Genomic DNA, 13,838 nt, shown 5'->3' with positions numbered 1-13,838 from the left:
TGAANCATGATCCAAATTGACAGTGTCCCAAGATAAAACACTAGGTATATACCGTATATTGAACAAGAAACATACATGACCATGTAAATATTTTTCAGGCTTACTTGATCTGGCTCTTCTGGGTTTCCATAAAAATGAAACCAGCATGAGGGAAAATGAAACCAGCATGAGGAAAGTTAAAGACTATACGATCAAACCGTTGATCGAGTAGGAGAGGGTGCTGCCTCATTGTGTGTACATCCACCTCATGCAGTATAACACATCACATGTCCTCCAATTCTGTTAAGTTTCTTGGTGCTGCATTTGAATACTTGGCCAATACTGACTCTGCAATTAGCATCAATCCGAAGCATTTTAGTCTCAGAGACTGAGATATATTTTTCTGTATTACAATTGATACAGACAATTTCTACCCTATCAATACTAATATTAACTCTGGAGTCAAGGGAAGTGGCAACCATGTTCTTAGCAGAGCCAAATCCTTTAGCCAAACAAAAAGCAAAAGAGAAATTACCCTCACCCAGTAACAGTATCTTCTGTTTGCTGCTGTAATGCACCACCCGTTTCTCTTGTTTAGTGTCTGCAATAGCCTCCCCCATCGATCGAACCGAGTTTCTTCTAGTAGTTTTTTCAGAGTTCTTTAACTTTCCTACTCTTGAGGACAAAATCTGTGTGCATTTCTCTATTTCTATTATAAATGTATCCTTCTAACATTTGATGTTTGAATAAGAACCATGATGACGCTTCAGTTATGCTTTAGTAACATACCAAGTGAATGTCACTTGATTTTGTTGAAGACATGGACCTCCAGATATTGACATAAATGAACTAAAGCAACACAAAGCACCGACAGTCGTACCACACACACACTAAGCAAAGAATATTTGGCATCATTTATTGGTTAAGTGAAAGACCAAGACTTCAGTACAGACTACCAAAGGACAGGTTCCTTAAAACAGTAACCACTTTCATATATTGCCTTACACCTCAACTTGGTCCTTTATCCATTCGAACAATGTTTGGTCCTTTCAATTTTTTATGTACCTCAACCTTATTCTTCCAATCAAATTCAGAAATGTTGAGGAAAAAAAACAGAAATCTTCAACATGATCTACATGCGACAACAAACCCATTTACTTTGCTATTGCATACAAGACCTCGTTTACTTCGCGGAAAGTAAGCATAATGAAAAGAAAGTTGTTCTTTCTTGAGTTTGAGTGAAGAAAAAAAAGAGGAAACGCTTTCCTGATTGAAGAAAAAATATCATGGAAAGTGGTTCCTTCAAAAATCCAATGAAAAAGAATTTTCGAATGAACCACTTTTCTTCTCCTTGTGTTACCAAATATTGTAATAAAAAATAGTTCTTTTCCTTTCCGCAAACCAAACAATGCCCAAGTTCAATCATTTTCTATTAATAATCATATAATGTGGTGAACGAAAAATTCCTGAAACGGGGGAAAATTTGTAGGTGCTACATTGTCCAACAGGAAATGTTTTGTTGCATTTCGTCTCTTGTTTACATAACCTGGATAATCCCTTGTAGAAAACGATGCTTTCTCAACCAGATATAACCCAGCTTCTCTTGCTAACTTCACTATCTCCCACTCATTGAATGGATATGAGGTTTGTGAGTCAGATGAACTTCTCCATTTACTTTCAGCATTTTACATGCACCGGCAAAGAATCACTTCACCAAATGCTGATGCAACCTGAAAAGATGTCAACGATTCGATTCTTATGACCCTTTTTCACATAAATTGAAAACCAGGCTTTTACTTTCCGGATACCTCCTTGTTCACATAAATTTCTCTTTCCTCTCTCTTTCTTTTCTTTCTGTGAAACAGATATAAGAAACTCAACGAAAAATGAGATAACTAAACTTAGGTATTTATAGGGTTATGCAAACATGTCACAATTTAATTTGAAATAGAATGGAATCGGATGCCAGCTCGATAAGATCGTCACACTCTACTTCTGGAAACTGACTCTCCTAGGCTTTTCCTATAATAGCTCCAGCTTCTAAGATTAATTATTCTAGGCTACAGGAGCCGCAAAGTTTGTATTGTAACTTAAAGTTGTCATGGTGGCAAAAAAAAGTCCATAGGGGTTTCTGCTAAGCTTAAATTTTTTTTTTTTTTTTTTTTTTTTTTTTTGCAATTTCAACGAAGTATGAGTAAACTTCATACCAAAGTAAGACTACATACAACTTGTTGCTACCTTGAATTGATAAAAGTGACATAATGTTTGTAAATGGACATGTTTAATGTGAGATTTTTTATGGTGGTAAAAAACTCGGGCCTCACGGCCCAAACTTCTCCTCCTCTCTCCCCATGATTCGTCTAGAGCCAATCACATTGCTATTGCAAATTACAAGAGACTTAATGTTGAATTGGTAAATGAGACTTAATGTTGAAAAAACACGGGTTCATTTCCATCAAGTTTAACCTATTCATTACTAATAGATATATTGCTGGAAAGTTTAGATGCCTCTTAGTCCTTTCCTACTTTGTTCATTTTTAGGTTTTGTTTTGTTTTCCTTGAATTGGTTAGCTTACTTTATGGTGTTATGTAGATTCTTTGCCTCTGACTTCGATTGTATTGGGCTTGCCCTCCCCTTTTTAGTTTAATATACTCGTTTATTTACCCCAAAAAAATGTTGAAAAAACACATGACTAATGCGTTAAGCAAAGAATATTTGGCATATTATGTTAATTGAAAGACCATGACTTCGGTATGGACTATGAATAGCAGGATACTTCAAACAATAACCATTTTCATATATTGCCTTACACCTCAACTTGTTCCATTGAAGATCTATTTGAACAATGTTTGGTCCTTTCAGGTCTTTCTGTGTCTCAATGCAATTCTTTTCATATCTAGTTCAGATAAGTTTAATACAAGAAATTAAGGAAAACTAGATTTCTTCAACATGATCAAAATGCGACCTCAAATCCACTTCATATTGCTGTTGCATATTGTAAGCCCCCTTTACCAAGTATAGTGCCTCAGTTCCTTGGGCCATATCCAATTGACAATTTACTCATTAGCAGATCATAATGTTCAAGAAGCGGCATCTTGGCAAATTTGTAGGTGCTACATTGCCCAACAGGAAATGTTTGGTCGCAGTTGATTCCACTTCCTCTCATGTTTACATAACCAGGGTAATCCCATCTTGAAAATGATGCTTCCTCAATTAGAAATAACTCGGCCTTTTTTGCTAACTTCACTATCTCCCACTTACTGAATGGATATGCAGTCTTGTGAGTCACATGAACTTCCCCACTTTCATTCAGCATATCACATGCACTGGCAAAGAATGCCCTCACCAAATCCTGATGCAACCTGATAAAATGTCAATGTTTTGATTCTTATAACCCTTTTTCAGTTTGAACTTTGAACAAACAAGATGAGAAGATTCATGTTGATAGTACATTTTAATTATGTCGCTATTTTCAGGCTAGCCAATTGTTAAGGTGAAATCTTATTGAAGAGCCTGTTTTGGATATCAAAAACACTTTCTGTAGCAATTTCCCGAAATGGTTCAGAGTACTTAAAAATTTCAATATGGTGCTCTTTTATGTGCTTCTAATCATCCGCTTGCTGCACAAGCATTGCAATCCCCTGCCATATATATCCTAAAATGTATAGTCCAAAACAAAGAGATAATTTGATTAAGACAGTTCATATCTTGATCAATTTTGTTTAATTAGACTTACTTGATCTGGCTCTTCTCATGTTCCCTGAAAATGAAACCAGCATGAGGAAAATTAAACACGACGCGATCAAATCGTTGATTAACTAGAAGAGGGTGCTGTCTCATGGTGTTCACATCCACCTCATGCAAGAGTACACATCCCAAGTCCTCTAATTCCTTCAAGTTACTTGATGCTGCAGTTGAGTATTTGCAAATTACTGATTCTGCATGCAATTAGTATCAATAGGAAGCATTTTAGTCTCAAAATTTCAAAATATAGTGTGCAGGCAGCATTATACCACATTCTTATTACCTTTGGAGTCAAGAGAAGTGGCAACCATGTTCTTTGCTGATCCAAATCTCTTGGCTAAACAAGCAGCAAAAGAGAAGTTGCCCTCACCCACTAACAGTATCTTCTGGTTGCTTCTGTAATGCATAATCCTTTTCTCATGTTTAGTATCTGCAAATATAACCTCTGGCTCTCTATCATATATAGCCTCTTGCTCTTCCATATCTGAGCTAAAACTGTGGTACAATTTCTCTTTTAAAGTACACTGCCACAATGGTTTATATAGAGTTGAAGGATCAAAAGAATTAACTTTTAGCCTCCCCAAGCCGTTTGATTTGAAAAACACAGATATATAAAGAAGGACAGCAAGCTCTACTCGTTCATAATTTCCAAAGGAGTCTAAGTTTGAAGGGCGTCATTACATGCATGCGTGTTGGTAATCGTAAGGTCTCCTAGTTTTCTTTCACGTACAGTCTTTCTAAGTTCCATGTACTAATTGATTTACTCCTGCATCTGTGCCATTCATGAGCACTTTATATTACTTAATTGATTTACTGCTGCATGTATTATACCTTCAATGTTTTAAATCATATAGTTACACAGGGTGATCAGCAGTTCAGTTCCCCATCAATTTCGACTAATAAAGATTATTTCATGCATGTTGAAAAATTATAAGAATTGAGTAGCAAATATATGTAAATGGTACTTTTGTGTTATTTCCTCAAAAATAAAATCATAGAAGACATTTTCTGGTCCAAACATGAAAGAATTAGCCCAGGTTATCTCTAAATCATGACCTTCCGTCCCGATATCGGGTGCTAATCTCGTAGTCTCGATCACTTCAGACCCCTTGGAGCTTTTTCCCTCCAAATTTTTTCTGGTACATATAACTGGGGTTGAATTAACTAATTAAGCAATATTTAGTGCTCATGTATCATGAATAATACAGATCGAGAGATGTGATAATTAATAAACAGAACGGGAAATTTTGTTTAACTAGGAGACCTTTCAATTACCAACATGCATGCATATATATTAATATATATACCTTGAAACTTGGAAGTGAATAGAGGTGATATATATAGTTTGTGGTACTCTTCAAATTCAACAATGACTAATCTTAATTCTATCTCTACCCCTGCAACTGATGTAAATAGCAGCTGGAAATAGAGGACTTAGCGAAGGAGGCTGGGTTATATGTGATTGAAGAAGAAAGGTTCTTCCCCCGGAAGTATCCAGGCTATGTAAACAAGGGAGGATCTGGAAAATGCGATGAAACTTTTAATGTTGGAGACGTTTACACCTTCAAATTTGCGAAGTAGTAGAGGTACTCAAGAATTAGTTGTCATGAGCTCTCAGCAGCATTGTTACAGTTTGTTTAAATTTCGAAGAATAATTCAAATGAAGTGTTTTGTCTGGTGCCCTTAAAGCATTTAACGAAAGCGTGCAAACCCTCTAAATTTTGAAGAATAAAACCATGTGTTTTATGATTTTTATCTGGTGCTCTTGCGACACTGATCTTAGTTCTTAGAAACGAACCTTGATGTAACATTGAGTTATTAGCAAACCTTACTAATGTGTGATAGAAAAGGCAGTAAATTAATCGGCGTTGCTGGCAACCATAGCAAGCACTGCAATACTGTTAATATTAGTAACAGAGGTTAAGAATATGGTGAAGCTGATGATGGACTACTCAACATTTAGGTATTAAGTTTACAGGTGCCTCATCCGACACTTGACACAAAATTGAGCTCCAAATACTTGACTGATTCCATTCTACAATAAACACGATAGAGAGCTCATCTAACAAATACTGCCAAGTTCATTATCTAATGATGAGACCAAAACCAAGCTTAAATTCTTGTCAAAGGAGGTACTGTTCCATACTACACCAGCAATTGATATCACTACATATGAAAGAATGGCCTGCAAAAATAGAAAGAATTTGTTAAATTTCCTTGGTTCAATTTCAGGATCAAGATCGATATGAATGTTCATATTCACGGTTATTTCTCATGTCCTTCTAATTAACGATTCAAAATACAAAAACGAGAAATTACAAGTGTTTGACTACTTGAACATGTGAACCCTCGGAGACAATTTTGCTGAACCCAATAATGATACGTTGTTACAATATCAATGGAAATGGTTTAACTGTATTATTATAAAACGAAAATCACTCAAAGCATAATGTATTAGCAATACATACATACAATACATACATATGTTGTATGATGATAAATCATGATATGTGGTGGCAAACAAAACTATACTTCATTAAAGTGGAGAAATTGAGGAAGCAAACTTGAAAACAGAGTTCAGTCTTTTATTTGGAGGGAATTGCTTGGTCAATTAGCCCATTAATTGTGTTCTGATAAAAATTAGGCTCACAGAATTCATATGCAAATTCATTGGTGTAAAATCAATATAAAACTTAGACAAAAAAACATAATAATCAAAGGTTGTAACTTACAGTGGTGCATGGTGTATCTGAGGACCGTTAATTCGAGAATCCTGACCGTAAGCCCGAATCAAGTCAAGGTGGTAACTGTAAGGTGTAGAATGATACAACAGCTTGGAAAACTTGAAGGTGCTACATTCTCCAACAGGAAAAGTTTGATCACATAACCCAGCTCCTCTCTTATTTTCATAGCCCGGATAATCCCATCTTGAGAACTTCTCTTCCTGTAGCAAATACAACCCAACCTGTCCTGCTAACTTCACTATTTCCCATTCACTGAAAGGATATGTTGTCTTGTGTGTGACATGAATTTCTCCCATTTCAGTAAGCATTTCACACGCATTTCTGAAGAAATCCCTCACCAAATCCTGATGATACCTGTAAATTCATGAATATATTCAACAGTTCAACTGCATTGTTTCATTGTTCTAAGGTACAATCCAATAGCCAAGCTCCAAGTATCACTTTGATTGTCAAATCTAATATATAAACATTTCCCCTAAAAAAAAGCTAAACTACCAATCAACACTTGAAATCTACCAGGATCCTCATTTGAACATATACACCCTTCCCACCACCGGCCCCCCCCCCCCAACTAATATACTTGGCTTTAGATCAACAGACAATATACATGATCCACTAGAAACACTATCTAATATAAACCCAAATCACTAAACCCTTTTCTCCAAAAACAAATTCAGGCTCAATTAACACATACAATGTACCATAACCCCTAAAACAACTGCATACATGGGATTTGTTTGAACTCCAAACTTACCAAATTTGATACTGGTTATGCTCGGATGATTTTTGACCATGCAAGTAGCCGGCATGAGGAAAATTGTAGACTATTCGATCAAACCGAATATCACTCAGAAAAGGGTGTCTGCTCATTGTATGCACATCCACTTCATGCAGTACTACGCATCCCCTCTTCTTCAATTCCATCACATTGCTCATAGCCCTTGAATACTTCACCACTAATGCCTCTACATTCATCATACAAAAGAATTTCAATCAGAAACCCAAAAGACAGAATCTTTGAAGAAAAAGACCAAATCCTTAGTCCCATTTAGCAACTATCCTCATTTGGGTCATCACCAAACAATAAATTTCAGAAGCAAATGAGAACATAAAGCATGAAACTGGTTTCTTGAACTAAAATTCAAAACTGGGTAGTTTCAGAACAGGGTTTTTACCTCTGGTGTCTAGAGAAGTGGCGACCATGTTGATGGAAGAGCCGAAAGCTCTGGCTAAGGAAACGGCAAAGGAGAAGTCTCCTTCTCCGACCAATAGTATTTTCTGAGAGCTGGTATAGTGCTTGATACGCTTCTCATACCCAAAGACTTCCATTTGGAATCTCTTTGATTTGAGACCGTCTTAAAATTGGAAGTAGATTTCAGGTCCTTCCTTTTCTTATTGGGAACCGAGACTGATTGAACAGTCCACGCCACTAGCGTTTACTCTCTACAATACAAGTGTAGTGCACTGGTGTGCCATAGATAAAGTAACCCGAGACTCAGTGAGCGTGCTTTGTAAGCAAACGGAGACAGAGACAGTGTGTGCATAGATGATGGCAGTTTAGGATTCAAGTAGGGTAACTTTGAAAGCGCTACAATGAAATACAGAGTGAAGAATGATTTTCAAGAGTGAACTACATTCAACGTGGATGGGATTCGAATATGATCAGTGTAGGGATTTTATATCTAGGTTTAGCAACTCGACCACGACTAGATTGCTTGCGTCGAAGATGACCCAAATGATCCAAGACTCAAAATTGAGGTACGAGTGAAAGTGTGAACAATGACGGAGTTAGAAATGCATGTTCAGATGGGCCATATAAAGAATTAGTATGAAACTTTTTTATCGAAAGTTGATAAATAAACTAGATGGTAAAACTAATTGAAGGAACCATGGGGTGTCATGGCACCTTTTGGTCTAGTTCTAGCTCCGCCTATGAGTGTGAAACTCATGTTGTGCTAGAGTGAATAAATGAGAATTACATTTTGATGATGCCCACGAGGCGTGCTATTACAAAGCCAACAAAAGGTCAAGTAGGGAAAAAAACAAGAAGAAGAAGAGAAAATTAGATAAAAACATGAAGCTTTTTTTAAAGATAAACTCATATCCATATTTCATTTTAATTTACACCCGATTCACATTATTGAACCTACCTTATAGATTGTCACATTTTTTTTCCTTTTCTTTTTTGCCCTTATGATTTTCTTTTTGGTTTTTTGAGAAGATTTTGCCCTTCCGATCCAATGAGAAGACATTCCCCAAATGTAGCTCCTAAGTTTTTCGAAATTAAATATCTACATTAATTGTAAACATACAGCTATAAATTAATACAATGAATCTAAGCTTTGATAATGCATATATAGATTTTGATCTGAATATTGAGATATGCAAGAAAAGACGAGGGCAACCAAAATGGTATTTCTTGCATCTCTAAGCGATAATTGAAGAAAAGTTTTGAAGAAAAGAAAGAACAGCCGGAGATGAGATCAATAAATAGAAAATGGTCAAGAAAATGCTTACACTAAGGTCTCGTTTGGTTCATAGAAGGAAAAGTAGTTCCTTCATTTTTCTCATGGGAAGGGAATGTGAACGGTGATAAATTTTATAAGAATTTTTCGTTCAATGTTTGGTAACACAAGAAAAGTCATCAGGAAAGTTGATAATTATAATAATAAAATATTGGGTTGTGAGTAATAAATGCAAGGAAATAAGGAATAAAAGTGGTTCATTTAGATTTTGGAAGGAATCATTTTCCCCACATTTTCTCCACATTTTCCCCACATTTTCCTTTCAATCATGATAGTGTTTCCTTTCCTTCTGCTTCCCCAAATGCAGCAAAAGAACAACTTTCCTTTCCTGATGCTATTTTTCGCGAAACAACCAAGGCCTAAATGTTTGAGAAATTTTAAATACACACCCCTAATATCTTAATACACACCCCTTACTTAATACACCACTTATCAAGTTTTTCATTTCAGTATTATACTTAATACACATCCCAAACTGCCTAAAATGCCCTGAATTTATGAAATCTTCCGTTATTTAATATAATTTAATATATATTTACTATTTGGTACCTCTTTTTTACATATTATTTTGTCTAATTTTTGCTAGAAATTTGTGGTTAACATCGTTCAATTTATAATCAAATGATTATTATTATATTCTCAACTCCCAAATCACCAATACAAGTTTTCAAAATTCACAAGCTAGTACAAAGTGTAGAAGTACAGTAGCTATTAAACATAAATAGCTAGTTATTCGATAAAACATGTCATGATAAGATGCAGTACTTGACAATATGATCTGCAAGATCAAACTATAGCTGATAAAGATGTAGTACTTGATAATATGATCTGTAAGATCAAACTAAAGAATGATTACGGATACAAAAAAAAAAAAAAAAAAAACAAACCCAAATGAATTGTGGAGAAGAATTGGGGTTAGGGGAGAAGATGTGCTTTCGACTATTTTAGGGTAGAAGACGTTGAAAATAATACTTCTAGCATGATTTTTTTTTTTAATAATAGATGTATGTTTTGGTCATTTAGCTTACCTATAAAATCTCAATAGAAATATAAAACAATAGGGTGTGTATTAAGAGATTAGGGGTGTGTATTTAAAATTTCTCTAAATGTTCCTCATCATAAGGTATATTGTGTTCTAAAATTATCTTGTCTTCTTTTTAGGTATATTTGCTTCTTTTAAACAATATATATCTTTAGAACATGACATCAATAGATAACATAGCTATGAGGTATCTAAAACAATATACCTTTTGATAAGGTAGTGAAAGAAAAACAAAACTTCTACAAGTCATGTATTTTACCCAAGTCCTAGAATCATTCACTCAACTCCTTAAAAACAAAAAACAAAAAAAAGTTAATTAGAGCAAAGTTTATAAAAGTTCTTCCAGTGGCAAATTCTGTAATATTTAGAGGAAAAATGTTTTATTATTTATCCTACATGACAACATAATTAATAGGTTTGGGTATATTTTTGAGATATATGAGGGATGAGGGATTACTTTAATTTTTCGATCACAAAATTACATCTCCACCGTTTAATATGTAGTTCTATATGAGTAGATCACTTATGCAAATTTTTGGAAATTTGGTGATCGTTAAGGCATTCAAAACTACGATTTATAATTATAAGCATGAACGGTTCAGATTTGGTAGATTTGGTTCATTCATTGATTTAATCTTGTTCGACATCTTAACAATCACTAAATTGGCTGAAAATTTACAGAATTGATCTATATATATGGACTAACAAACTGATAGGTAGAAATTCAAAAATATAATCGAAAAGTTAGTGTAATCCCCCATCTCTCATATATCTCAAAAAAGAGATCCCTTAATAGAAGGGCCCTCTATTTTAAAGAATCTTAAAGGTGGGTTTAATCTAAAATGGGTATGTAAATTTGGGTGTATAATAAAATCCAAAAAAAAAAAACGAATTAGATCATGGTACACATGATGGTCCAGTTTAATGTTATTGGTCTATGTGACATGTACATGGTTCCTACTGGTTTACTTATATCGATCTTTTTTTCTTTTCTTTTTTCACTAAAGTCCCCATTACAAAGGAACGATATTATTGTCTTGGACTACCACATGACAACGTCACGTGAAGATTGTTTGGAACCGTAAAATACTTACTCACGTAGAATAAGCAAGACACATCACCAAATTTGGGACACAATCTTCGTGTTGTTTTTAGTCAAGGACACAATCTTCCTGAATGATCGGTTGTAAATGCATTCAACACTAGTTACTTGTACTGTAAACATTGTAAATTCCTAGTTTCCTACATATGAACTCAATTTTACATGCCTGATATCATATCAATCAATCACAGTCCAAAACAAGGAGGCTAGCTTTTCTGTATGTCGCTCCCCAAACTGCCAAACTGGAGGAAGCTGAGATCGCAAATCTAGTCAATTAACACATCAAATAGAAACATGAATGGAGACAGTGAATCTGTAGAGAGAAAAAAAAAAAAAAAAAAAAAAAAAATCTCAAATGAGATTCGAAAGTAAAGGTCCTCAACTCTATAATCATGTTGTCCTGATCAATCATATATCTCACAGTTCCGGTAGTAGGCCAGGGCGAGGATAATTTCAAAAGATCATAAACCCAGTATATAGGACTGGTCCGGCCAATATAGTAGAACACACTCCCTTCTCATGGAAAAAATTATTGAATAAACTACTTTTCTTTTCGCGAACCAAACAAGAGGCCGGAGTCTATAGAAAATAATTTCCAAATTGACAGCCTAAAAGTGCAAAATAATTGTTCAAAATCACAAATAATCAGTCAAAATATCCCTAGAAGATGACCTGAAAGAGGGAAGGCTAGGGGAAGAGGAAATTAAGCGTCTAAATCTAAACACATATAATTAAGTAGTGCTATGGTGTACATTTTACTAGAGGCGGGGAAGTTATCTTCATGTGGTAGATGTCTCTTATCTGCATCAAGAGCGAGAGGCATTTTACGTATTGTTCACTACTCAATTTGCCATTAATCTCAGCAACGCCCTCATCAAAAGCTATCTTTGCATCAAAAGCTATCTTTGCAACCCAGAAGGCCGTGACCGGAATATTCAGGATCTGACAATAAAAGGTTGAGAAGTTCAAAGCCACACCTAAACGGATGTGATTTGTAGGAGGCAACTCAGCTCTTGCAACAGTAGTGGCCGTCTCATATGCTTGCTTCGATTTTGCAGCAGCCTTCTGTTTCTCATCACCAACCTTCATTTCTGCGAGATACCTATAATAGTCTCCTTTCATCTTATGATAATGCGCATTTGATTCACCATCTAAAGCCCTAGGGATGAGTCCATCAACAATTGTTAAGATATCTCCACAAATTGTTGAGATCTCTGATGCAACTTTCTGTCTATATTTCTTTAGTTGTTCCACGTAAAACTTGTTTCCTTGCGCCTCCTCCTTCAGCTCTTCTGATGATAAAGCCCTCCATGATAATCTCCGAGCATCGACAACGTTCTTGTAGCCAACACAGAGCAGGTTTCTCTCTTCAGGGCTCAATTCAATTTCAACGTCAAGATTTAAAACCTTCTTCATTGCTTCTACCACCTCATCGTAACGCTCTGCCTCCTTAGCCAGCCTCGCAGTGTAGACCAAGTCTTCACGTTCTTTAGAAATTCTCATCGCGGGTATCTCAAAGACGAAGAACCAGAGTTTAGGGTTTTAGGGTATTGAAGAATTTGAAGTCGTACGTAAAATGAACAGACTGTGTACTATTAATAGGAACCGAAGCGGGTAGTAGGAATTAGAGACACAAATGGACTTCTACATTTTCGAGTCTCACTCATAAATGGATTCTCTTTTCACAGTCCCACTCATAAAAGGAATACTGAAAATCTATTAGGATAAATCAAAAATGAATATTGAGATAGTTAAGGGTTACATATCATGTGGATTAGTGAGTTGAATCCAAAAATGATATTTTGATAAATCTAATATTGATATTGAGATAATTAGGATTTTGGGATAAATCCACAAATGAAACTGAGGTGACTAGATTTAGTAGATTAGCATCTTCCTTTATTTTATTTTTATTTTCTTTGTTTGCTTAGTGACTTTTGTTCCGATTAGCCTAGGATTGTGGGTTAGCTATTAATCCATGTGATACGATAAACAAAATGAAAAATAAACTACTAACTATTGAACTAGATAATTATGGGGAGAATGAGAGAGTCGGGTGATTTACTCTAACTTTTTTACAAACATCGATACCTAATTTCACAAATGCATATCCTATTATGATAATTAGGTCTTGTATCTAATACCGGTTAAGGCTACTAGATTAATTATCTGTTTGGTGTATCAATTATGCCGGGCCACAATCGACTCTATAACCTGGGCATTACACTGGTTAAGGCCGCAATATACAAAGTAGAGGCCTAGAATGCGAGATAATAGAGACTCAAACAAGCTTAGCTACAATATTAAGCTAGCTAGCTAATGGTTACCATGCCTAAAATCCTAGATGCACAAGATTAATAAGTTGTCAATTTATCAATCTATCCATCAAATTGTCCACAACATAATCTCAAAGGGCCGGGTGACAAAGCCTAGTTAGAAACATGTTTCTAAGGACCAACACATTCGGATTTGAAGCATACACAAGGGAAATTACATCTATTTCAATTAAAGCATCAACATTTATACAAAACTAGTTTAGGGATTCACAACTTTAACTCCCAGAATCGAATTACTCACTACTCATATTCATATACATCATCAATAGCATATAAAGTAATGAAATAAACAATAAGGAAGAGAGGGATAGCTAGATTGGTCACTTCAAGCTATGAGTATGAACTTAATAAGTAACCTTTTCACC

General features: G+C 35.3%; 4 protein-coding genes across 4 annotated transcripts in view; all 4 read right to left on the bottom strand.

Moving 5' to 3' along the window:
- The window catches only part of LOC101297783 (uncharacterized protein At4g26485-like), a 599-nt gene extending 370 nt beyond the window's left edge, over nucleotides 1-229 (bottom strand). The window contains exon 1 of the mRNA XM_004308198.1: nucleotides 105-229. Within this exon, the coding sequence (XP_004308246.1) occupies nucleotides 105-229 (125 nt within the window). The remainder of the gene's footprint in view (nucleotides 1-104) is intronic.
- A 2,776-nt stretch (nucleotides 230-3,005) lies between these two features.
- Nucleotides 3,006-4,206, bottom strand: LOC101297489 (uncharacterized protein At4g26485-like). Its single transcript, XM_004308197.1, has 3 exons — nucleotides 4,008-4,206; nucleotides 3,717-3,918; nucleotides 3,006-3,342 (listed from the first exon to the last, which is right to left on the bottom strand). Exons 1-3 carry the CDS (start codon nucleotides 4,204-4,206, stop codon nucleotides 3,006-3,008), a joined length of 738 nt encoding a protein of 245 aa, XP_004308245.1.
- Nucleotides 4,207-5,662: 1,456 nt separating this feature from the next.
- Nucleotides 5,663-8,056, bottom strand: LOC101307428 (uncharacterized protein At4g26485-like). Its single transcript, XM_004306525.1, has 4 exons — nucleotides 7,644-8,056; nucleotides 7,223-7,433; nucleotides 6,457-6,822; nucleotides 5,663-5,909 (listed from the first exon to the last, which is right to left on the bottom strand). Exons 1-4 carry the CDS (start codon nucleotides 7,795-7,797, stop codon nucleotides 5,891-5,893), a joined length of 750 nt encoding a protein of 249 aa, XP_004306573.1. The 5' UTR covers nucleotides 7,798-8,056; the 3' UTR covers nucleotides 5,663-5,890.
- Nucleotides 8,057-11,878: 3,822 nt separating this feature from the next.
- Nucleotides 11,879-12,640, bottom strand: LOC101297195 (14-3-3-like protein D-like). Its single transcript, XM_004308196.1, has one exon. It carries the CDS (start codon nucleotides 12,638-12,640, stop codon nucleotides 11,879-11,881), a length of 762 nt encoding a protein of 253 aa, XP_004308244.1.
- Between the last annotated feature and the right edge of the window lie 1,198 nt (nucleotides 12,641-13,838).

The sequence above is a fragment of the Fragaria vesca genome, linkage group LG7 (genome assembly GCF_000184155.1).
Source record: "Fragaria vesca subsp. vesca linkage group LG7, FraVesHawaii_1.0, whole genome shotgun sequence".
Taxonomy (NCBI): domain Eukaryota; kingdom Viridiplantae; phylum Streptophyta; class Magnoliopsida; order Rosales; family Rosaceae; genus Fragaria; species Fragaria vesca.
The sequence above is the reverse complement of the archived record's forward strand: the minus strand, read 5'-3'. Positions and strand labels throughout refer to the sequence as shown.

Bases quoted from the DNA above. Each gene is read 5' to 3' on its own strand.
- LOC101297489 (XM_004308197.1), bottom strand. From the start codon at position 4,206: ATGGAAGAGCAAGAGGCTATATATGATAGAGAGCCAGAGGTTATATTT. The intron at 3,919-4,007 runs GTAATAAGAATG...AATTGCATGCAG, and splicing joins CACTTCTCTTGACTCCAAAG to AATCAGTAATTTGCAAATAC. The intron at 3,343-3,716 runs GTAAGTCTAATT...ACATTTTATCAG, and splicing joins CATGAGAAGAGCCAGATCAA to GTTGCATCAGGATTTGGTGA.
- LOC101307428 (XM_004306525.1), bottom strand. From the start codon at position 7,797: ATGGAAGTCTTTGGGTATGAGAAGCGTATCAAGCACTATACCAGCTCT. The intron at 7,434-7,643 runs GTAAAAACCCTG...TGATGAATGTAG, and splicing joins CACTTCTCTAGACACCAGAG to AGGCATTAGTGGTGAAGTAT. The intron at 6,823-7,222 runs GTAAGTTTGGAG...ATGAATTTACAG, and splicing joins CATAACCAGTATCAAATTTG to GTATCATCAGGATTTGGTGA.
- LOC101297195 (XM_004308196.1), bottom strand. From the start codon at position 12,640: ATGAGAATTTCTAAAGAACGTGAAGACTTGGTCTACACTGCGAGGCTG.